The sequence below is a fragment of the Idiotropiscis lumnitzeri genome, chromosome 6 (genome assembly GCF_059441095.1).
Source record: "Idiotropiscis lumnitzeri isolate Australia: NSW breed Sydney's pygmy pipehorse chromosome 6, RoL_Ilum_1.0, whole genome shotgun sequence".
Classification (NCBI taxonomy): domain Eukaryota; kingdom Metazoa; phylum Chordata; class Actinopteri; order Syngnathiformes; family Syngnathidae; genus Idiotropiscis; species Idiotropiscis lumnitzeri.
This window is the reverse complement of record NC_142396.1, coordinates 642,998-665,486: the sequence shown is the minus strand read 5'-3', so window position 1 is coordinate 665,486 and position 22,489 is coordinate 642,998. Positions and strand designations below refer to the sequence as shown.

Genomic DNA, 22,489 nt, shown 5'->3' with positions numbered 1-22,489 from the left:
ATAGCGCCGTGACGTACGTGCGCGCGCATCCCAGTGCGCATCGACAGTTTTCGACACCACAAAAAAGAACACGCGTGTGACGTCACTGTAATCGTGTACGCGTGCACGTGTGCCGACAAAGGGTGAGCACACAAAACTGTCGTGACGTCGCACATGCATCCCACACACTCCGCTCTTTGCCCCCTTTTTCAATTAAGGGGGGCTCACCCGTAGGTTTTTTTTGTACCACAAATGTCCCCCCCATTTTAAAAATTACCGTGATAAAGATCTATTTTATAAATATATTTATTTTTTAGTTGGTTCGTAGTGTTGAATATATTGTAATATTTCAGGCTACGTAACACAGACAACGTGAGTATGAATGATTAAAAACACTTCAGCATTAATTATTATTATTATTATTATTATTATTATTATAGTTAGCACGACGGCCTCACAGTGCAGAGGTTGTAGGTTTGATTCCGGCTCTGGCCTTTCTGTGTGGACTTTGCATGTTTCCCCGTGCCTGCGTGGGTTTTCTCCGGGTACTCCGGTTTCCTTCCACATTCCAAAAACATGCATGGCAGGTTGATTGAACACTCTAAATTGCCCTTAGGTATGAGTGTGAGCGCGGATGGTTGTTCGTCTATGTGTGCCCTGCGATTGGCTGGCAACCAGTTCAGGCTGTCCCCCGCCTACTGCCCGAAGATCGCTGGGATAGGCTCCAGCACCACCCCTGCGATCCTTGTGAGGAGAAGCGTGTTGTGTAAAGGTTAATATAACCAATCAGAGTTAATGTTGTTATCTCAGCCAATCAGGGGACTTGTGACAGGAAGGTGGGGTTGTAAGGAAAATAAGAGCCGTCATAGTAAACGTTAACAAGCAAGTTAACCTCTCTCTCTCTCGTTATTTAATCACACAATAACGTAACATGGTGTCAGAAGTGGGATCTTCGTGAATCGCGAGAGGATACGTTCCCATGAGAAGAATTGCCCGGACAAGAGATCGGGTGGCTACGTTAGGCTCGAAGCTAACGGTGGCTCGCTAACGCCAGGCTAGAAGGTCGAGAGAGGAGCCGACTTTGCCGAAGGTGCGTCGGGGAGACGTAAACAGGCGAGAAGGCGGCCGATAAAGCTAAAAAGAAGGACAACGAACCAAGGTGCCGTTTAAGTTATAATTAAAAAAAAAAAAAAAAAAATGCTCAACAACCCTCCAGCACTGGCGAGCAGTGTCCAGCTAGCTCCACCCGGCAACTTTGACTTCAGCAATGCAAATGAATGGCCAAAGTGGATACGATGTTTTGAACGTTTCAGAATAGCATCAAGTTTGGATAAACAGTCGGAAGAGTACCAAGTCAACACCCTAATGTATACTCTAGGAGATGAAACTGAAGATATATTGAGCGTGTTGCCCTTAAGCAGTGAGCAGAAGAAAGTATATACAGATGTGAAACAAGCCTTTGAGAACCACTGTGTGAGCAAGAAAAATGTAATTTTTGAGCGTGCACGTTTCAATCGAAGAAATCAAGAGCCAAAAGAAAGTGCAGAATCATTCATCACTGCTTTCCATAGTCTTGCAGAACACTGTGCATTTGGAGCACTAAGAGAGGAGCTTATCAGAGACAGGATTGTTGTTGGTCTAAGAGATGTAAAGTTGTCAGTCATTGCAGATGGACCCGGATCTCACACTTGAAAAGACAATATGCCGAGTGCGCCACAGTGAAGAAATAAAGAGGCAGCAACCGGTACTGCGTGGCAGTAGGGATGAGAGCGAGTCGGGAAACATAGATGTGATGACTACAAAATGGAAAACCCAGAGGACCTCAAAAGGAGACCGGAGCAGCGCACGTCCCAAATCAGGAAATAGGCATAAAGAGGTGAACTGCGGGAGATGTGGAAATAAAACAAACCACACGTGGAAAGACTGCCCCGCTAAAAATGCTGAATGCCACAAATGCAAAAAGAAAGGATATTTTGCCCGAAAATGTCGGTCAGCTGGCAGCGTCCATGACATCACGGATGACTCTACGGAGTGTAACTCTGACGTCACCTTTCTGGGAGAAATTATTATTGCAATGGACGATGTTGAAAATTAATGGACAGAACATCTTGAATTAAATGGAGAAACCAGAGAGTTTAAATTAGACACTGGAGCAGGAGTCACAGCTATTCCGTTTCACCACTACTCAACAGACAAACATGGGACTTTGAAACCCCCGAAAATTCCCTTGTACGGCCCGGGCAGGCAGCCCTTGGAGGTAAAAGGCTACTTCAGAGGAAAACCGAAGGTGAGAAATAAACACACTGAACAAGACATCTATGTGGTGAACAATTTGTCAAAATTACTGTTAGGACTTCCAGCCATTAAAGCTCTGGCTCTTGTGAAGTGTATGCAGGCAGTTCAAGTGGGAGATGATTTTGTAAAGTGTTACCCCACAGTCTTCAAAGGACTGGGGAAACTGACAACGGCATACAAAATTGAGCTTAGACCAGGGGCCACACCATATGTCGAGTTCCTCTCCCGTTACGTGATAAGGTGAGGACAGAACTGGATCGGATGGAGGCCATGGGGGTGATATCGAAGGTCACAAAACCCACTTCATGGTGCGCTGGCCTGGTCGTGGTACCAAAACCAAGGTCAAAAGAAAGACTGAGACTGTGTGTGGACATGACACACTTGAATGAATGGGTGCAGCGGGAGAGGATCATTCTGCCAAACGTGAATCACGCACTGGCAATGCTGACGGGAGCAAAAATCTTCACGAAATTGGATGCCACATCAGGGTTTTGGCAGATTCCATTGACTGAAGATAGTGCTCTCCTGACTGCTTTCATCACTCCATTCGGTCACTATTGTTTCAACCGGCTGCCGTTTGGAATATCCTCAGCCCCAGAACACTTCCAGCGGAGGATGACGCAAATTCTAGAGGGCTGTGAAGGTGTAGCGTGCCATGCCGACGACATCTTAGTGTATGGGAACGACCAAATTGAACATGACTCCAGACTGCACCAGGTGCTGAGGAGACTTCGTGAGGCGGGTCTAACTTTGAACAGGGACAAGTGTGAATTTACCAAAAGCAAGATAATGTTTCTTGGACACAGCCTCTCAACAGAAGGTCTTAAGCCTGACCCAGGGAAAGTCAAAGCCATTCTGGAGATGCCAGAGCCCACCTGCGTTGCTGATGTGAGGCGAGTGATGGGCATGGCTAACTACCTGGGCAAGTTCCTGCCTCATCTGTGCTCATATGCCCAGCCCCTAACGGTCCTTCAGTCAGAGAAGACAGAATGGTGCTGGGGGACACCACAAAGAGAAGCTTTCCAGAAGCTAAAATCAGAACTGAGCTCACCCAGAGTCCTGGCTGTATACTCACCTTATGCAGAGACGCGTGTGTCAGCTGATGCATCATCATTTGGGATTGGAGCAGTCCTGATCCAGAAACAGCCTGAGAGTGGGGACTGGAAACCAGTCGTGTTCATCTCCAGACAGCTATCGGATGCTGAGAAACGTTATGCTCAGATTGAGAAGGAAGCGCTACCAGTAACCTGGGCATGTGAACGCCTGCAGGCGTACTTGCTAGGGATGAACTTCACAATTGAGACGGATCACAAGCCATTGGTCCCTTTGGTGAGTTGCAAAGTGCTGGATGAGCTTCCTCCCCGTGTCTTGAGATTTCGACTACGACTGTTAAGGTTCACCTATGACATTGTGCATGTGCCAGGGAAGCAACTCATCGCGGCAGACACATTGTCGAGAGCTCCAGTGAGTCACTTAGCCACACAGGAGGAGAAAGAGATGGAGGCGGGTGTTCAAATCTTCGTGGACTCCATCAGACAGTGTCTTCCAGCAACGGAAGTAAGATTGCAACAGCTCGCAGAAAATCAGAGAGAGGATCCAGTTTGCAGTACTTTGAGACAGTACTGTCAAACCAAGTGGCCTGACAAAACTCATCTTCCAGCTGATATCGGACCTTACTGGTATGCGAGAAATTATCTTTCTATGTCCGGTGACCTGCTCCTGAAAGGACAAAGGATCGTTATTCCCAGCTCCTTAAGAGGTGACATGCTCAACATCCTCCATCAGGGTCATCAAGGGATAGGAAAGTGCCGAGCTAGAGCCCGTCAGTCAGTCTGGTGGCCAAGACTCTCAAATGAAATTAAAAACAAAGTGGGAAATTGTCAGACATGTGTGAAATGCCGGCACTCGCAGCGGGAGCCCCTGTTACCAACCCCTGTGCCGGAGAGACCTTGGCAACGCGTTGGAACTGACCTGTTCATCTGGAAAGAGAAAATCTACCTGGTAGTGATAGATTATTTCTCTCGCTACATCAAAGTGGCACACCTCCATGCAGCATCAGCTGAAACAGTCACAGCAGCGCTAAAGAACATCTTTGCTCGACATGGAGTTCCGGCGGTGCTCGTGTCAGACAATGGGCCAACGGTGAGGCTGAGCGGGCAGTGGCCATCGTCAAGGGATTATGGAAAGAGGGAGGAGACTATGCAAGAGTGTTGCTTAGTTATCGAGCTACCCCTCTGGAAAATGGTTACTCTCCAGCCCAACTTCTTATGGGAAGACAGCTCAGGACCACACTCCCACAAGTGCCCGAATCACTGTGTCCACGCTGGCCCAACATTAAACAGTTCCGGACCACAGACACACAAGGTAAACGGAAACAAGTGGAACATTATAACAGACGCCACAGAACACAGAGTCAACCGGAGTTACATCCTGGCCAGAACGTATGGATCACTACAGAAAGCACTGACGGGACAGTTGTACAAGCAGACAGACGCCCCCAGATCATACCTAGTCAGAACAGAGGATGGACTGTTGAGGAGAAACTGCGCACACCTGCGAGCTACCCAGCAGTCAGCATCCATTCCAACCAACAGGCAGGAAACTGACTTGCCCAGGATGAATCAACCTGCAGCAGAGCCAAATGCTGCTTATGTTACAAGCTCAGGCAGACATTCACGTCCACTCAAACGACTGGACTTGTGATTGTGTGAAAAGAGTTCCTGACTGTTATGATCAATGTTCCTATGTGGAAAAAAAAAAAAAAGTTTGAATGTTTGAAGTGAAGTCATGTTGATGTTGTTTCTTACTTAAAAGGGGGAGATGTTGTGTAAAGGTTAATATAACCGATCAGAGTTAATGTTGTTATCTCAGCCAATCAGGGGACATGTGACAGGAAGGTGGGGATGTAAGGAAAATAAGAGTCGTTATAGTAAACGTTAACAAGCAAGTTAACCTCTCTCTCTCTCGTTATTTAATCACACAATAACGTAACAAAGCGGTACAGATAATATTTGGATTATTGTTATTGCGGTAGTCCCTCCATTTTTCCTCGTTACAGATGTAAGTGCATCTATTCTGTGGCGTTTTGCCTGCTTGGCGGAGAGACTAGAGCAGGGGTGGGCAAACTTTTTGATTGGTGAGCCACAATGGGTTCTAAAATTTGACAGAGGGATAGAGTGTTTTGGTAACCTCACCCCATCTGAGAAAAAAAAATACATTTAATTTTAAATAAAAATGAAGAAAAGTATTAGAACAAAATATCTGTCTTTGACACACCACGGTATTTAGAAATAAAACATTACCAAGGTTTATTAATTTCATTTATTTTTTCAAGTTTGGTGGGCCGGATTAAAACGTTTAACGGGCCGCATGTGGCCCCCGGGCCGTAGTTTGCCTGGAAGAGAGGTAGCGAGAGGCAGGCGTGTTGTGGGCTGGGCGGGGTGAGTTGCGTTGGTGGGATGGAAGTCTCGCAGCCGCGGTTTTCCGATTGGAACCTCGGAAATTCCGCCCGTGACTAGAGGAGACTCTCTGTGAGCGGAGAGACAGAGAGAGAGAGAGAGAGAGAGAGACAGAGAGAGGGGGAGAGAAAGGGAGGGAGAGAGACAGAGAGAGAGCGAGAAGGAGAGAGAGAGAAAGGGTGAGAGAGAGAGAGAGAAAGGCAAGAAGAGAGAGAAAGGGGGAGAGAGAGAAAGAGAGAGAGAGAGAGGCTTCCGGTTGATGTCGCTCCTTCTGAGGCGCACGCTCATGCAGTCCTCCCTGCTGGTGCATAGAATCAGCGGTCGACGAGCGCCCACTCTCCTCCCTTGTGCACCAATAAAAGTCCAACAACTCGTTGCAGATATCAAGACGGTGAGAGCGGCCGCACAGTGTTCAGCAGCCATGGCCAAAAGGAGGCCCTTCGAGCGGCTACCCACAGACGTGTACCCCGTCAACTACGGGCTCTGTCTGCAGCCCGATCTGGTCAACTTCACGTTCGGCGGCAAGCTCCAGGCGATGGTGGAGGTACGTGCCACGCAAACGTGACACTGACACAATACGCCTGTCTGTCACTCACTCAATGCACTCTGGGCTTTTTTTGCCCTTATGTAATATGTCTGTCACTTGGCCACTAGCTCGCCTATCGGTAGCCCAACACTCGCCAAATGGAATAAATGTGACAATAGTCACATTTGCCCACGAAGTCATCAATAACGTTTAATCATATTGTTGTCGTAATTGGAGCTCGGTTAGTGTGTCTGGACGCCAAATCGGTCAAGACTTGCACTCTCATGTTAGCTTAGCGGTTAGCCGTGACTGTGCTAGCTAACAGCGCTCTTCAGTGCGTGTAATAATTATTTTGATTTTGCCAACGCAACGCAGTTTAGCCCTTTTCACCACGGTTTCTTGGCCGCCAAACACACGTTTGTGGTAGTGGTACTACAAATACTATTACTACTACTGATTGCCATTTGTAGTCGGTTAAATGGGTTGTTGCTTGCTAGCCAGTGTTTGGTAAGGCCGGGTACGTGTACACACGCACACGCACACAATCATTTTTCAGATCTTTAACGCTTGTTTATCTTTGACATACGCCACACATGATATGGGAAAAAACAGCAATACGTTTTACAGTTTTTCTTTGTATCATGTTAGTGTGTGTGGCGTGCTCCGATAATCTCACACATAAAACAAATCGCATCACCGATCTCAAATCTCGTCCCCCAAGCAGAATTATCGCGCGATCTAACACAACTAAGATGTAGAAACGTAGCAACAATTCAAAGAAGACACACGTGAGGAAGAATGACGGAGGTCTTGGGACTTAAAAATCCCAAACTTTGGGGGGCTCGATTCAATGGGGAAAACTGCTTTTTTAATTCTACAGGCTTCCAGATATGTTGTGCCAATGTTTCCCAAGTTTGATGACGCCATTGGTTAATTCAATTTATTGTTACCTGTATTATTTTGGTAGTCGACTAATCACCAACAGTAGTCACGATTAGTCGACTAATCGGATCGTATAATGAATTGTGGCATGTTGCACCAGCAAGCAGCTGCTCTTGTATAAGCATAATTATTATACACCTTGATTTTTTATGTTCAGATAAAAGATAAAGATAAAGATGTCCTTTATTAGTCCCACAATGGGGACATTTGAGGTGTTACAGCAGCAAAGATATAGATCACACAGAGTCGGCGGCGAAATGTAGCCGTTAATGTATAACATTAGCAGCAGACATTCATAAAAAGCATGCAAATATACACAGTATAAACGTATCTATAGTGTAAGGAAACACTCCTAATGCCTGTCCATTATACAGAGGGGGAAACGCTGTAATGATAAAAACTACTGAATGATTGAAAATACTGCAATGATAAAAATATTCCAATGATAAAAGTACTGCTTGAAAATACTGCAATGATAAAAATATTCCAATGATAAAAGTACTGTAATGGTAAGAGTACTGAAATGATAGAAAAGTACTGCAATGATAGAAAATACTGCAATGATAAAAGCACTGTAATGGTAAAAGTACTGTAATAGTAAAAGTACCGCAATGATAGGAAATACTGCAATGATAAAAGTACTGTAATAGTGAACGTCCTGCAATGGTAGAAATGCTGCAGTGATAGAAGTACTATAATAAGAATATTGTAATGGTAAACAAAATACATCATTGGTCAATATTTAAGTACACCATTGGCTGAAAGTACAGTAGTAGTGTATATTGCATCCTAGGACTGCACAATTGCACTAATGCCCTCCCGTTTGTAGGCCTGACCCAATGTTCTTGTTAAAAAGTCTGACAGCAGTCGGCAGGAAGGAGCGGCGAAATCTCTCTTTGGTACAGCGAGGGTGTAACAGTCTATCACTGAAGGAGCTGTGGAGTGTTCTCAGAGTGTCATTGAGTGGGTGGGCTGGGTTGTCCTGCATTGATGACAGTTTTGCCGTCATCCTCCTGCCCCCCACTGAGTCCCCAGAGTCCCGGGAGCATACAAATTATTAAGATGCTCAACATTCAACGTTGATTCAACTTTGCAACTTGCACCAGCAGTTCTAAGATGTTCATCAATAACGGTGCAGCTTAAATAGAATGTAATATTGTGGCCTTAGAAGTTTTGGCTGCAATTGTTTAGTGCATTTTAAAATGAAACCAAAACCATACACTATGCAGACTTCCAGGTAGTGAAATCAGAGGAGTAAATTAGGAAAATGCACTGTGCTAAAGGAAACTAAAAGAAACACTTGAATTGTTTTTTAAATTTGTTTTCATTCAACCTTTATCACACACGTTTTGTCTTCACTGATGTCGGTATAGTAAATTGCTCCACACAATCAATGCAACCAGGAAACATGTCTTTAATTGTTAGGAGGAACATTTTTTAAAAATAATTTTATGATGACATCAAATATTGCAACAAACGTAATTATGTGTTTTAGGCTTATGTGATGCCAACCAGGGCTTGTGGCAAATGTGTCATGTTTTGTTATTTGAGTACGGAGTACTTTGAGCAGCTACGAGCGGTGCAGATTCTTTCTTTTACTAATCCTCGCCTACATGTCGGAAAACGCTCGCCCCCTGTCGATCATGGTCCCCATTCCTTCTCCTTGCCCCCCCACCCCCTTTCGGCGCCCCTGATAATGGAGAAGTTGCGACTGGCTCATTTCAGCACGACAACAATTGGGTGTAAAGTGTTCAGCAGTTCTTGAGCTGTGCGCTGCGGATGCAGACGTGTTATTAAGGCGCAGGGGGAATTTTTTCAAATTGTGTATAGTAATGTCACACATAGCTCCTTTTTAAAGATGCATTTTATCTTTCATTTTTTTCATTTGATTTTATTTTTTTTAAATTTGATTTCTTTTTATGAAATACAAAATGCCGGCCGATTGGTGGGTTGAAGTCAAACTTGGTTGTCAAATTTCTCCTTTGAAGGGTGGGCTGGCAGTGCAGACACACTTATTTGTGTACACAACATTCAAAGACAACCCTGCTTGAAACAGGATGAACAAGTGTGAACTTTGGATCTCTTTGTGTTGCGCCTGCAGGTGACGCAAGCCACCAATCAGATTGTGATGAACTGCGCTGACATCGACATCATCACAGCCTCCTTTGCGCCGCAGGGGGGAGATGGTGAGTCTGATTAGTGCACGCGTCCGCCCCCTTTGATCATCCTGGTTGATCACATGTAACATGACACAATCGCTCTTCTTTGAATGTATTTTTCAAAGAAATTGACGCCACGGGGTTCAACTACCAAAACGAGGACGAGAAGGTGACCTTGTCCTTTCCTTGCGCTCTCAAGAAAGGTGAGAAGATTAGGGCTGCAAAGAGATGCTCATTTTCCACGTTGCTAATGGCTCCCGATGGCCAAGGATGGAGAAAAGTTAATCGATAACTTCAATATTTTTGACCGAGATATTTTTCGTCCATTCCTGACTAAAACGAGCAGTTTTTCGTGCCAGCACTCGCTGAAGTGTCTGACGGAAAAATGCCGAGGAGCTTGCGCGAATAGGAAGAACTTTATTTGCATGTTGAGCGCAACTTTTTGGGTGGGAGACGGACGGGCCGGCTGTTTTGGGTCGGAGCTGTGCTTTTTTTTTTTGTTAATCGGTTGGGCCGCGTTGAATAACATTGTTCGTTTGATATCTCAGGGAATTTGAGATTTTCTCAGTAAGGATTGTGTTTGGACAAGAACGCGCCAAAAAACAAAAAAACATGAGCCAGCACTTACTTTCACGATTCTGCAAAGACCAATAAAAGTAAGTGTGCGAGTTACAAGTTGATAGAAAAAAACCATGCTGGATCGGATTAGTTTGTTTGGGGAAAAAAAGCTTGTTTGGTATAAAGAGGATGCTCAAACAAATCTTAGACGGGAACCAAAAGAAAAAAGCAAACCTTGTTTTGAATAATGCCCTTGTTTCATTTTTCAGTAGGCCAAAAACAAACCCCAAAAAGGGAGGGAAGGAATGGCTTTGATTTGAATGTAAGGCTCGGTTGCCCAACCCGAGTGTACAAATAAATGTAAGATGTAAAAATGTCATCTCTTAAAAATGAATAATGATATCAAATGTGCTTGATTATTGTTGTGGTTGTAAATCACGTCACTTTGTACACTTTCTGCTTGTTAGGTTCTGGTGTGTTGAAGATCAAGTTTGCCGGGGAGCTGAATGACAAAATGAAAGGTTTCTACAGAAGTAAATACAGCAACACGGCGGGAGAGACGTGCTATGCTGCCGTCACACAATTTGAGGTGAGATGCTGATGTGGGACAGGAACACGAGACGCCAGATCGACTTCCAACGTGACCTTGGCTGAGTAGTCCAGCAACAAAATGCAAACGACGCCTGCATGATAGGTTGAAATCCGTTTTAAACAAACGCATTGAAACAGCAAACTTGTTAAAACACACTTTTTCAAAACATGTATTTTTGTTCCATATATGTATTGACGTTTAGAAAATGCAAAAGAAGGCAAAAAAACAAGTGCCCAAATGTCAACTCGCGTTAAACTCGCCTCCTGTCACAACACGGACTATTTTCCAAATCTGTGCAAATGAACCGCCACGCGGTGGGGATTGATTTTCTACGTACTTCATTCCTGATGCGACCTGACGTTGAACTCTTGTGTCCTCCCGCCATTTCGTCTGACCCCACGCAGGCCACGGACGCCCGCCGTGCCTTCCCCTGTTGGGACGAGCCGGCCATCAAAGCCACCTTTGACATCACGCTCATCGTCCCCAAGGACTGCGTCGCCTTGTCAAACATGGTACGTGTCACTCGGGGCTCGGCGAGCCATCCTCCTCCCTCCCACCTGCACCCCGGGCCACTTTCACACGCACATGACCAACTGACGACTGAAATGTTGGAGACGTCGTGTTGAGTGAGTTGCTCTCTGACTGTGGTCACGGCGTTTAGTTTTTTTCTTGTATCGGATGCGATTGACATGCAGACTGATGCGGGAGAGGTCTTTAAAAATGGATACAATGATATTTGATTGTACATTGGGGGATGTGTTTCATTCCCACTTGTAATATTGAGACCATAATAAAAAAAACATTTTCTCACGTGCTTCTAAAAGCATTGCTATTTGTGTGTCACACGCTGTACAAGTTGATTGTAAGACTGACACAAAACCATCCCTCCATCCATTATCTGTTCTGCTTTTCCTCACGCGGGTCAAAATTTGGTCCTTCTGATGCTCGGAATCCAGCTGGGCTCACATTGCTTGAAGAATATTCTCATCCTTCAGCATCCCAAAGCAGAAGAAATATAAGGACGTAAAAAGACCGCTGGGCGCATTTGAGCGTGGCCATTGCTAATGTCTCGCTGCTGATTGTTTGTCTATCGAGCATCTCCACGTCCACGTTTCCTCTGCTTGGCCTCCAGAACGTCGTGGAGCGCCAGCCGTACCCGAGCGAGGAGGACCTGGTGGAGATCAAGTTTGGCACCACGCCCATCATGTCCACGTACTTGGTAGCGTTCGTCATCGGCGAGTTCGACTTTGTGGAGAGTCAGTCGTCGGACGGCGTGCTGGTGCGCGTCTACACGCCCGTGGGGAAGGCTGAGCAAGGTCGCTTTGCGCTGGAGGTGAGCCCGACCGTCCTCTCCCGGGAATGGAGTCTCACATTTCCACTTCCGCGTATATTGTCGAAAACATTATTATTTTTTTTTTGTTCTTTCCCGCCTCTGAAATTTCTCTTGACCAAACCAGCTTGAAACATTTTTTCCCCCCGACAATTTTTTTTTTCTTCAATAGCTTGCATCAACTTCAACACATTAAGAAGTTGGCCCTTTACGGAAACAAAGTTTAGTTAACCTTCTTGCCTCATATGCAAACAATGTGACGCTACTTCCGCTCATTTTGTCTGTTTTTGTTTTTTTTGTTTTGTTTTTCATTTGCAGCCGTGTTGTTCGCGAAAGCAGTGCACACGTCCCCGGGACGTTCTTTGGTCCTGAGCAATAAACTTGATTGGGCAACCCCCTAATTCAAATATTTTTGTGCGTGTTCAGGTAGCAACGAAGACGTTACCTTTCTACAAAGACTACTTCAGTGTTCCTTATCCTTTGCCTAAGATCGATCTCATCGCTATCGCTGACTTTGCTGCCGGTGAGTGGCTCTCATCACGACATTCTGCAGACACGCAAGCCTTGGTGAAATTGGTCAATGTTTTATTATTTTTTCCCCTCCTGCCTTCAGGTGCCATGGAAAACTGGGGCCTCGTTACTTACAGGTATCCAAACTTTCCTGCTTGTGCATCACATTGTTTGGATCCCGAAATGTCGTTTGCATCCTTGAAGCCAAAATGTCCGATATAAACGCAACCAATACGATATTTGTCGAGGCACGTGCATTTTCATTGCTGGCAAATTTCGCCATCAAATTTGAAGCATTGTCTCGTGTCTGATGAAATTTAACAGAGCCCTTTTTCAAGGGTAATTTGGAAAATATTGTTGCAACAATATGTTCTATGCAGTGTTGGTTTTGTCAACGATGGCAATGATAAAAATATTTTGTTAACGGCAGTGAGGAGCAATTGCACTTTGATTTTTGTAAGCAGAAGCAGAAGAACAAGTTTCTAGTGCCGTATGTTCACACCGTGACAGCTAAAACATTTGATGGGGAAACAACACAAACGGGCAACGTTGAGCCACGAGAGTTTACGCAGTGCGTTTGTTTGTGTTTGTGCAGGGAGACGGCGCTGCTCATTGACCCAAAGAACTCGTGCGCCTCTTCCAGGCAGTGGGTGGCGCTGGTGGTGGGTCACGAACTCGCCCACCAGTGGTTCGGAAACTTGGTCACCATGGTAACCGAGCGATACGTGCCCAAATGAAGAAAATGTCTCCAATGGCCAGCAAGCCGACACATGTTCACATCTGTTGGTCGCCTCTAGGAGTGGTGGACCCACTTGTGGCTCAATGAGGGCTTTGCATCGTGGATCGAATATCTGTGCGTGGACCACTGCTTCCCAGAGTACGACATCTGGACGCAGTTTGTGTCCGCCGACTACACGCGCGCTCTGGATCTGGACGCGCTGGACAGCAGCCATCCCATCGAGGTGAGCGGCGGACGCCGTGGCGTTGCGTCGCCGTGGTGACAGCTTGCATTTTCTTCTGTCCTTCCTAGGTGAACGTCGGCCATCCGTCCGAAGTGGACGAAATCTTTGATGCCATCTCTTACAGCAAAGGGGCGTCGGTGATCCGAATGTTGCACAACTACATTGGAGACGAGGTAGTCCGGCCGGTTGGAGAAATGGTTGCGCATCTTTTTCTAAAAAAAACACAAACCTTTCCTTGATTCTTTGCAGGACTTCAGGAAAGGAATGAACAGCTATTTATTGAAGTTCCAGCACAAAAATGCCTCGACAGGTACGATGGCGGTTGCCGCTATTTCAAATTTGCAACACGTTATTTATTTTTCAATAATTGTTCAAAATGTTTGTAGGCTAAGCAGTAATGTCGAATGAAAATGTCAACATTTTTTTCACTTATTCCTCATCATTATTTTTAGTATAAAACCCCAAAAAGTGTGAGGTGCCAGCAGAAAACTTAACGTCTCAAAGTAACATGAATTTATTAAGGAACACTTTCAAACAAATAGGCAAGCATAAGGTATGCTGGATCAATAAAGTTGTATTGTACCATAGATACTCGAGTGAGGAGAAGTGGTACAGATGATGGATGGATGGACCATAGATTTGGGCTGCAACTTTTAATATGTCGGTGTTCGGATACCCTACTAAAGAAAATCTAGCGGGTGTTTGAGTATTTGGATGCAATTTAAAAATAAAAGTCCTGTCTTTTTGCCTCGGGCGGCAAGGTGGACCGGCCACTTGGCACGATGGCCTCACAGCGCAGAGGTTGTGCGTTCGATTCCGGCTCCGGCCGTCCTGTGTGGAGTTTGCGTGTTCTCCCCGTGCCTGCGTGGCTTTCCTCTGGGTACTCTGGTTTCCTCCCACATTCCAAAAACATGCATGGCAGGTTGCCTGAACAATCTAAATTGCCCCTCGGTATGAGTGTGAGCGCGGATGGTTGTTCGTCTTGGTGTGCCTTGCGATTGATTGGCCGGCAACCCGTTCAGGGTGTGACCCCGCCTACTGCCCGAAAATGGCTGGGAGAGGCGCCAGCGTGCCCGCGCGACCCTCGTGAAGCGAAGCGGCGGCGCCGATGATGGATGGATATTTTTACCTGAGTCAAGAGCAATTCTGAATACAGAAGAGAAAATAAGTCCTCTCAATTTCAAACTCTAAAATAAAACAAAAGACTCAAGGAGTCGTTTCACACCTCCCATAGTCAGGCCAATGCAAATTTGCGTCAACGTAACAATAAATCTAAACCTTCCAACAAACTGCTGCTTAACTCATTCGCTACCATTGACGGATATAAACGTACTTTCATTTTACCTGTGCTGGCAGTGAACGAGTTAACAGCAACACATTGAAGCACGGGATACAACATCAGTCTCACGCGTAGACTCTCTCTGTACTTTTGGACTAATCTGGGATCTTAATTTGGTACCTACTCTGTCTCTTCTTGCTCTTTCCTTACTTTCAAGGCCTCCGTGATGCTGCACAATTTGCATCTATACTGAAGGTGTTTCATTTGGATTTGCCTGTATTTTCGAAAAAAGAAAAAAGGATCAATGTGATGAAATTCACAAGTTGGCGGTTGTTAACAAAATTAATTATCAATGTTACCATTGTTTTTTGTCCTCCAGAGGACCTATGGGAATGTCTGGAGCAAGCCAGTGGCAAACCCATCGCCACCGTGATGGGCTCGTGGACCAAACAGATGGGCTTCCCCATAATTGTCGTGGAACAAGAGCAGGTGTGTCTGTCTTCGCAACCAGAAAATAAAAAAAAACCCGAGTGACTTGCTCGTGACTCCTTGTTCGTTTCGTTCAAAGGTTGGTGACGACCGCGTCCTCAATATCTCTCAGAAGAAGTTCTGTGCTAGCGGACCACATAATGGCAAGTGTGTTTTTTTTTTAAATGAGGTTGGACAAGTCACCCTGCACCGAGAAAACTTTATTCAGTCAATTGTTTCTCTTTTTCATTTTGCTGCATTTCGTGTTCATTTTCAAATTCATGGGATTCGAAACAAAATGTTGCGTAGCGTTAGGAGCTCCGGCCTAGATATTCTACAGACTGACTTTCTTAAATGGTGTTCAGTTTTCAAATTAATCCGGCACGTCCACTTTACAAATGTGTTGATTATTTTTGCGTTGAGTTAAAGTTTTTGATTTTCAACTGAATAGCAGACGACTAAAAAAAATCCTCTGACATTTTTAAATGATGTCGTACGGAAGTGTGGCTCAGCCAACGTAGAGTAAATATTTTGTATTGGGAAACTCGTTGGAACGTATTTGCCAATACAAAATAGGAATTTATTTTCTACTCTAAATAAAAGGTTATTTGAAGGATTTTGAGCTCACTCTGCTCTTCTGAACAGTATTTTGTGTGACCTCCGCTTTCCCAGGTGAGGATTGTCCCTACTGGATGGTACCCATCAGCATCTGTACCAGCAAGGACCCCACCTGCAGCACACACCAGGTTCTACTGGACACACCCCAGACCAGCGTCACCCTGCCAGGCGTCACCCCCGACCAGTGGATCAAGGTAAGCACGCCTGCACGGGGCGCGGCTTCTTTCAAACGGCTCGCTTCGTTGGCCTCTCCTCAGATCAATCCCGGCACGGTGGGCTTCTACCGCATCCAGTACAGCTCATCCATGCTGCAGAGCCTGCTGCCCGGTATCCGAGACCTCAGCCTGCAACCGGTGGACCGCCTCAGCCTTCAGAACGACCTCTTCTCCCTGGTGAGAGAAAGTTGGATTGTGACTCCCAAACAATAAGCCCCCTATTGAAGCCATTTTGGAACTTTTTCTACTTCGCAGTGGTGGCGGTAGAGGCGTGGACTTCCCTTTGTGCTAATAGAAAAAATTATTATTGAAATGAAATTTGCGAACTACAAAGTGCACCTGTATATAAGCCTCAGCAGCTGTTTTTTGAGGGAAAAAAAAAAAGATATGCAAGCTGCAGTTTTCTATGTTGAAAATAAATTGTGGTTTACTGCATGTACAGAACGATTTTGTATTGTGAATGTACATAAAGGTACATCAACAGATTGTTAAAACACGGCAACAAGTTTGCTCATTAAAACAGAACAGACCCGAGAGAAAGGGAAAAAAAATCAAGATTTATTGAGCGTATTTTCTGAACTATAGAGAGCCCCTGCCGGTGAAAGAAAAATCCACAGAAAAAGTTGTATTAGCCGCACGGTTCAAAATCGAGGGAAAAAAGTAGCGGCTTATAGTCCGAAAAATACGGTATACATTTCCCCCTCATGGTCCATACTTATGAAATATTTGGATGTGCAGTTTGGTAAGCGTACGTGACTCTGCAAAATAGGAACCGTGATCTGTTGGGACTTTACTTTCAAACCAGTAAAAAAAAAAAAAAAAGTCCCTTTTCCATTTTGTCACATGGTTAACAAGTGTGTTGTGGCGAAGTCGCGCGCAGGCATGATCAGCACGGTGGAGGTGCTGCGTGTGATGGAGGCGTTCGTCAACGAGCCCAACTACACGGTGTGGAGCGACCTCAGCTGCAACCTGGGCGTCCTGTCTTCGCTGTTGTCCCACACCGACTTCCACGAGGACATCCAGGAGTTTATCCGAGACCTCTTTACGCCCATCGGCCTCCGCCTGGGCTGGGACTGCAAGCCCGGAGAAGGTGAGGCGACGGGAAGGCGACGAAGCCGGCTTTGTTTTGGGTACACGTTCATCCGCAAAGGTGGAACGGCGGCAGCTCTGCTTGGATCTACTTTTACAGCCAAGCGTGTTGTTCCTGCAGGACACCTGGACGCCCTGCTAAGGGGTCTGGTTCTCGGCAAGTTGGGCAAGGCGGGACACAAGCCCACCTTGGAGGAGGCTCGGCGGAGATTCAAGGAGCACGTGGAAGGCAAACACGTTCTTCCTGCGGACCTCCGGAGCCCGGTAAACCTCCACACTTTCCCACTGCTATACGTGTACCCGTCCGTGTTTACTCAATCGCAGCCTTGTAAGTAGACATTTGACATGATTATAAGTGTCGTTTATAGCGGGGAATGCGACCCACCTGTGAACAACTGAATAGATGGGAGTCGGCTAGCTTCATGCTAACATGTTATGGGGAATTCTATTGACGCCCAAACTGAAATTAGCATTGATGTTAACGGTTATTCAACACCTCCAACCGTTATAAATAGTTGAATGCACATGATGCAACACACAAAAGTCAAAAGCTAAACGGTAGCTGGATATGTGAATGACTCTTTGAGAGGCATTTTTGCAACATCTGTATTTGGACTATGGGGAATCATGTGCTGCAAGAATCTGATTATTGGGGGGGGGGGGCATAAAAAATGAGCGTGACAATATTTAAACAGCTAAATGTTCAAACAAGAAGTATCTTACTCAAACAAAAATGCAAGAATAAATAATAATAAAAACACATCTTTTTTAAAATGGTTTGAAAGACCTTTATGAGATGTATGGAAAAAGAGCATCATTTGCAAGCATTTACACTAAATCGCTTTGTTTTAAAATGCTGATAATAAAGGATGGCAGCAAGTCAGACTGTTTTATGCATAACTAAAGAGGAAAAAATGCTTTTTCAGGTATGGCGTGCCATTTTGTGGAAATCAAGTTACATTTTCTGCTCTTAGTCTGAAAACAATGCTGATTTCAACCAGGCTAGAATAGTTTTAGAATTTTTCATTTTGACTCATTTTCGTATTCATTTTTAAAAACTATGCTTTGTCTAAACGTAAAATGCACTTTCAGTTAGGTTTCGTCTTTTTACTGAGATTTTTTTTTAACAAAATATTGTTTTCAATGGGACTTATTTCGTTAGTTTTCGCCCACTCTAATAAGCTTATTCTCAACATACACACAGCCGCAACACAGACAAACGAAGCTCGCCACAACGCTCACTGGCATATGTTCTTCTTGCCCTTAATCGCGCCGCTTCTCTTCCGGTAGCGCTCAGTGCTGCTCGGCATGTTGTGGTACAATGCAGTACTGCACCGCTGTCAATTTGGCCTTGTCTGTTTGCAGACTGGATGTCAACTGTGCTGTTGTGTGTTTTCAGGTTTATTTAACGGTGCTGAAGCATGGCGACAGCAGCACGCTAGACACCATGCTGAGGGTAAGATGGGCTCCGCCGTTGGTTTTGCTTTTCCCGCCAGTGTTTGACTTTGTCCTCTCGTTCCGCCTCAGCTTCACAAGCAAGCGGACATGCAGGAGGAGAAGAATCGCATCGAGCGAGTACTCGGTGCCATCTCGGCGCCGGACCTCATCCAGAGAGTGCTTGCCTTCGCCCTCTCGGTAACCTGAAACCTGATCTTTCATGTTTTGTGTGTGCACGCGTGTGTGAGTGTGTGTTTTTGTGTGGTGTGTGCATGCGGTTGATTCATTTATTTTTTCTAGGTACGTGCATTTTTGAGCATGTTTTCGAGTTTGTAAATATTTTTTGTGCTTTTATGTTTGGTAATTCGTGGTTTGTGTTTGTGTATCTATGTTTTTTTTGGGGGGGGGGTAATTCTGTTTTTATCTTTTGTTTCTGGGAGGGTTTTGTTATTTGGGGGGGGGGGGGTAATTCTGTTTTTTTCTTTTGTTTCTGGGAGGGTTTTGTTAGTTTTTGGTATGTTTTTTTTTTTTTTTCTGTGAATGTATGCCAATAAAAGAAGATCCATCAGATGACATCGCTCCGAGGAGACATGTTTGCGTGTGGCTTTGGCTCAAATGGCTCCCCATCTTTTGTTGTTGTTGGGCTGAAATATAACGCTAGGTAAAAAATGCTTTCCTTTTTTGTTTCATAGATGGAAAAAAAATATGCACTGTATAAAAAAATAGTTGGTGACTTGGCAAACTGGGCAGCGACGTCACAGCAGGGAGGCAAGCGAGGTCATATTGCTCCAATTGTCAATTCTGTCGTCACTCATTTCCTAATTCCTCCAAAAAGAAAATGAGAACTAATTTCAGTTTCCTGATCCCCAAAAAATATAAGCTGAGGTTGTTAGTGAAAAATGGGCCATCTCAGCCTGATCATTCCTTTAATAATAGGGTGCAAGCATGCATTTCTGAAGCGGTATTATGCACGTTTAGTAATGTCATTCAAAGTCGATGGATTGCGAAACTGGAATCTGTTTTATCAAAATGTTTTAAAATGATATTTTGGTTGGATTTTTCCTACACAGCAATTCCCATGGTGATTTTTTTTTTTTATCGTGCACATAAAAAAACTAGGAATAAAAGGAAATTGTTTTTGAAATAAAAATTAACAAACCTTAAAACCAATCAAAACTTACAGCATTTAAAAAACTAAACTCACACTCAAACAAAAACTGTCTATAATTAAAATTTGCAAACTTTACTAACCCTGGTTTTGATTTCCACCCTTGTCCTGTGTTTTGTTTTTGTGTTCAGGAAGAGGTCCGTCCTCAGGACACGGTGTCGGTGATTGGGGGCGTGGCCGGCAGCAGCAAACATGGTCGCAAAGCCGCATGGAAGTTTGTGAAGGACAACTGGGAGGAGCTTCACAACCACTACCAGGGCGGCTTCCTATTGTCACGGCTCATCAAGGTCATTAACACCACAATGCGCTCTTGCAGTCAGCAAAATGATGCCACACCCTAGTTATGTCGCACAGATCTCGCTTAACATGAACCTTTTGCCGGCTATCGAGCTTGTGAAATAAATGCTCAAATGGCTTTACATATGTTTGCCCTTGACGTTTGTTTCCTTGTGGTCCTTCCAGCTGACAGTGGATGGATTTGCCATCGACAAAATGGCCACAGAAGTCAAGGTGGGATCGCCTGTTTTTTTTGGGGTGGTTGGGGTCATCTGCACTCTGGCGCAAGGCCAACATCTGCCGTGTCCCCCTCACAGAGTTTCTTCGAGAGTCACCCGACGCCGGCGGTGGAGCGCACGGTGCTGCAGTGCTGCGAGAACATCTTGCTCAACGCCGCCTGGCTCAAGCGCGACGGCGATGACATCCATCAATACTTAATGCAGCCCAAGGCGGCCCCCGTTTGAGCCGCTAGACACACCCCCTCACTTCATTTCCTTTTCCCTGCACCTTCTTCCAGGCCCACCCCCTGCCCGCTCCATCTGCCTCAGAAAGCGGACGCGGATGTAAATTTTCTCTCCAGACGCTGAGCAACCGCAAAGCAAAGCCAAGAATCTCACAGACTTCGACTGCTACATCATTTGTACCTGGACCGACAGGGATGCTTGTTTTTAGCCCCCCCAACACGCTTTTCAACACCTCCCACCCCCTCGCAACGCCACCAAGACTTGTCGTCAACACCCACGTCCACCTCCAGACAAGTGTGAAGCCCTTTTTATCGTGCATGACTTACTCCGCGTTATTGGCCAAGTGTGTTGATAAAGCACCAGGAGATTGGCTTGCGCTCTCCAGCAATATGCACCCGAGTTTTTACGTCGTCAAATCAGCGCAGTCAATCAAAAATAGTCCAAATAATAATATGAATTCATAACAAAAGAATCACGTGTGAGAATCTTGATTTGGTGCCGATTCAATCGGAAGAGTCCCCCCCCCCCCATTTCACCACACTCAAAATGCAGTAGCACGATGGAAAAATATAAAATATTTGAAAATAATACAAAATGCTCGACATAGTTAGGCACAAATATTGAACAACCCGTCACATTAGATTCTTTATTTGGTATTTAAAGTGGGGAAAAGCTGAAAAAAAATTATTGGGTCAAAAACATTAAATATAGGCAAATAATTATGAATACTCAAATGTGCAAATATTATCCAGTGCGTAAGTGAATTTGATGAAAAGTACAAATACATTTTTAAACAATTTAATTGAAATGTTCATAAAATTATTACAAATATTTAATGAAAAGACCAAAATATGTGAACTAAAAGAAACCAATGTGAAAATTCCAAATTTGGACCCAAGTATTTGAGAGAGCTGTGATTGGCTGGCAACCACTTCAGAGTGTAACCTGAGAGAGGCTCTTTCATGCAGGCGACCCTCGTGAGGTTTGAGAGAGAAATGCAAAGGTGAAAACATACAAACACAAATATTTGGGAAGAAAAAAAATATTGGCCAAAAAATACACAATTAAAACTCAAAGATCAGAGAAAAAAAGGATCATTCTAAAATTTGACAAAATGCTTGACAATATTGGATACAAACTACAAAACATTTGATACTTCTCTGTTCAAATTCATATGCCTTAGAAAAACCATCTTGGTGTTTGTTGAGCATTTTTTCCCTTAAAAAAAACGAAGTCATTTCCTGCTGGTGGAGGCTTGAAGGCTTTCTTTTCTCTTTTTCTTTCTTTTTCTTCCAATCTTTCTGTGCGTTGGATTGATGGACAGGTCAGCTGCCATTGGGCGGGAACGCCTACCTCCATTTGGTTTGAGTGCTGTGATTGGCCGAACGAGAACATCTTCATCTGGTGTTTGCGATCCTGAAACTATGGCACACCCCGGTCCCTGAAGTTTGTACAAGACCTTCTGATGATGTCCTGATTTTACTCTTGACTTCTGGAGTGAGAGGTGAAGACACCTGGGTGATTCTCTCCCCCCCCCCCCCCCCTTTGGGAAGCCTTAAATTGGTTGACCACTTTGCACTTAGTGAAATGAAAAGAAGGAAAGAGAAATGCGATGATTCTGACACGTCATAGAAGTACAAGAATATCAAAATTGACAGTTTAATGGGCTTTTGTACTCATTGAGTCATCCAGACCCCCGGACATCACACCCAGTGAGATTTATTGATTTGTTTTTTTTCTTCTTTAATTTTTGTTTCAAGTATGCTCGGTGTTCAATAAAGTGAAATGATTATACAAAGTGGTTTCATTTGTGCTCATGTGCGTAACTGAATAAAACATTTAGGCAGCCACTTGCAAACAAATCATTTAGCCTGCAGTAAAATTCACATTGATTGCATTTTCTGCCAGGACTGAATGATGGGTGACTGCTCAGCAGGTCTGCCTGACAGTGCCGCAGTGCAGCTTACGATCCTGGCGCGGGCCTTCCTGTTCCTGCGTGGGTTTGCTTCGGTAATGGATGGATGCATGTTGTGACTTTTACTTAGGTGGCTTGTCAAGTTGCTAAATTCCCCAAAATTCTAAGAGGTTGAAAATGAAAATTTTACATAAATGGTAATTAAGGCTGCTGCTCAAGTCAAGTTTGGAGCTTTGAATGTACTGTCAC

General features: G+C 44.7%; 1 protein-coding gene across 1 annotated transcript; it reads left to right on the top strand.

The window, feature by feature from the left end:
* The first annotated feature begins 5,808 nt into the window (after window positions 1-5,808).
* On the top strand, window positions 5,809-21,006 carry LOC148334389 (puromycin-sensitive aminopeptidase-like). Its single transcript, XM_088298888.1, has 23 exons — window positions 5,809-6,276; window positions 9,302-9,386; window positions 9,485-9,562; window positions 10,385-10,506; window positions 10,914-11,021; window positions 11,642-11,842; window positions 12,266-12,362; window positions 12,453-12,486; window positions 12,945-13,059; window positions 13,147-13,311; window positions 13,380-13,484; window positions 13,561-13,621; window positions 14,970-15,079; window positions 15,159-15,222; window positions 15,731-15,870; window positions 15,934-16,068; window positions 16,762-16,981; window positions 17,102-17,244; window positions 18,380-18,436; window positions 18,508-18,615; window positions 19,717-19,872; window positions 20,048-20,095; window positions 20,179-21,006. The coding sequence occupies exons 1-23, from the start codon at window positions 5,992-5,994 to the stop codon at window positions 20,323-20,325; spliced, it is 2,784 nt and encodes a 927-aa protein (XP_088155014.1). The 5' UTR covers window positions 5,809-5,991; the 3' UTR covers window positions 20,326-21,006.
* Window positions 21,007-22,489: the final 1,483 nt, after the last annotated feature.

Coding starts and splice junctions, on each gene's coding strand:
- LOC148334389 (XM_088298888.1), top strand. CDS start 5,992: ATGTCGCTCCTTCTGAGGCGCACGCTCATGCAGTCCTCCCTGCTGGTG. Junction 17,245..18,379: donor CTGCGGACCTCCGGAGCCCG/GTAAACCTCCAC, acceptor GTGTGTTTTCAG/GTTTATTTAACGGTGCTGAA. Junction 18,616..19,716: donor TGCTTGCCTTCGCCCTCTCG/GTAACCTGAAAC, acceptor TTTTGTGTTCAG/GAAGAGGTCCGTCCTCAGGA.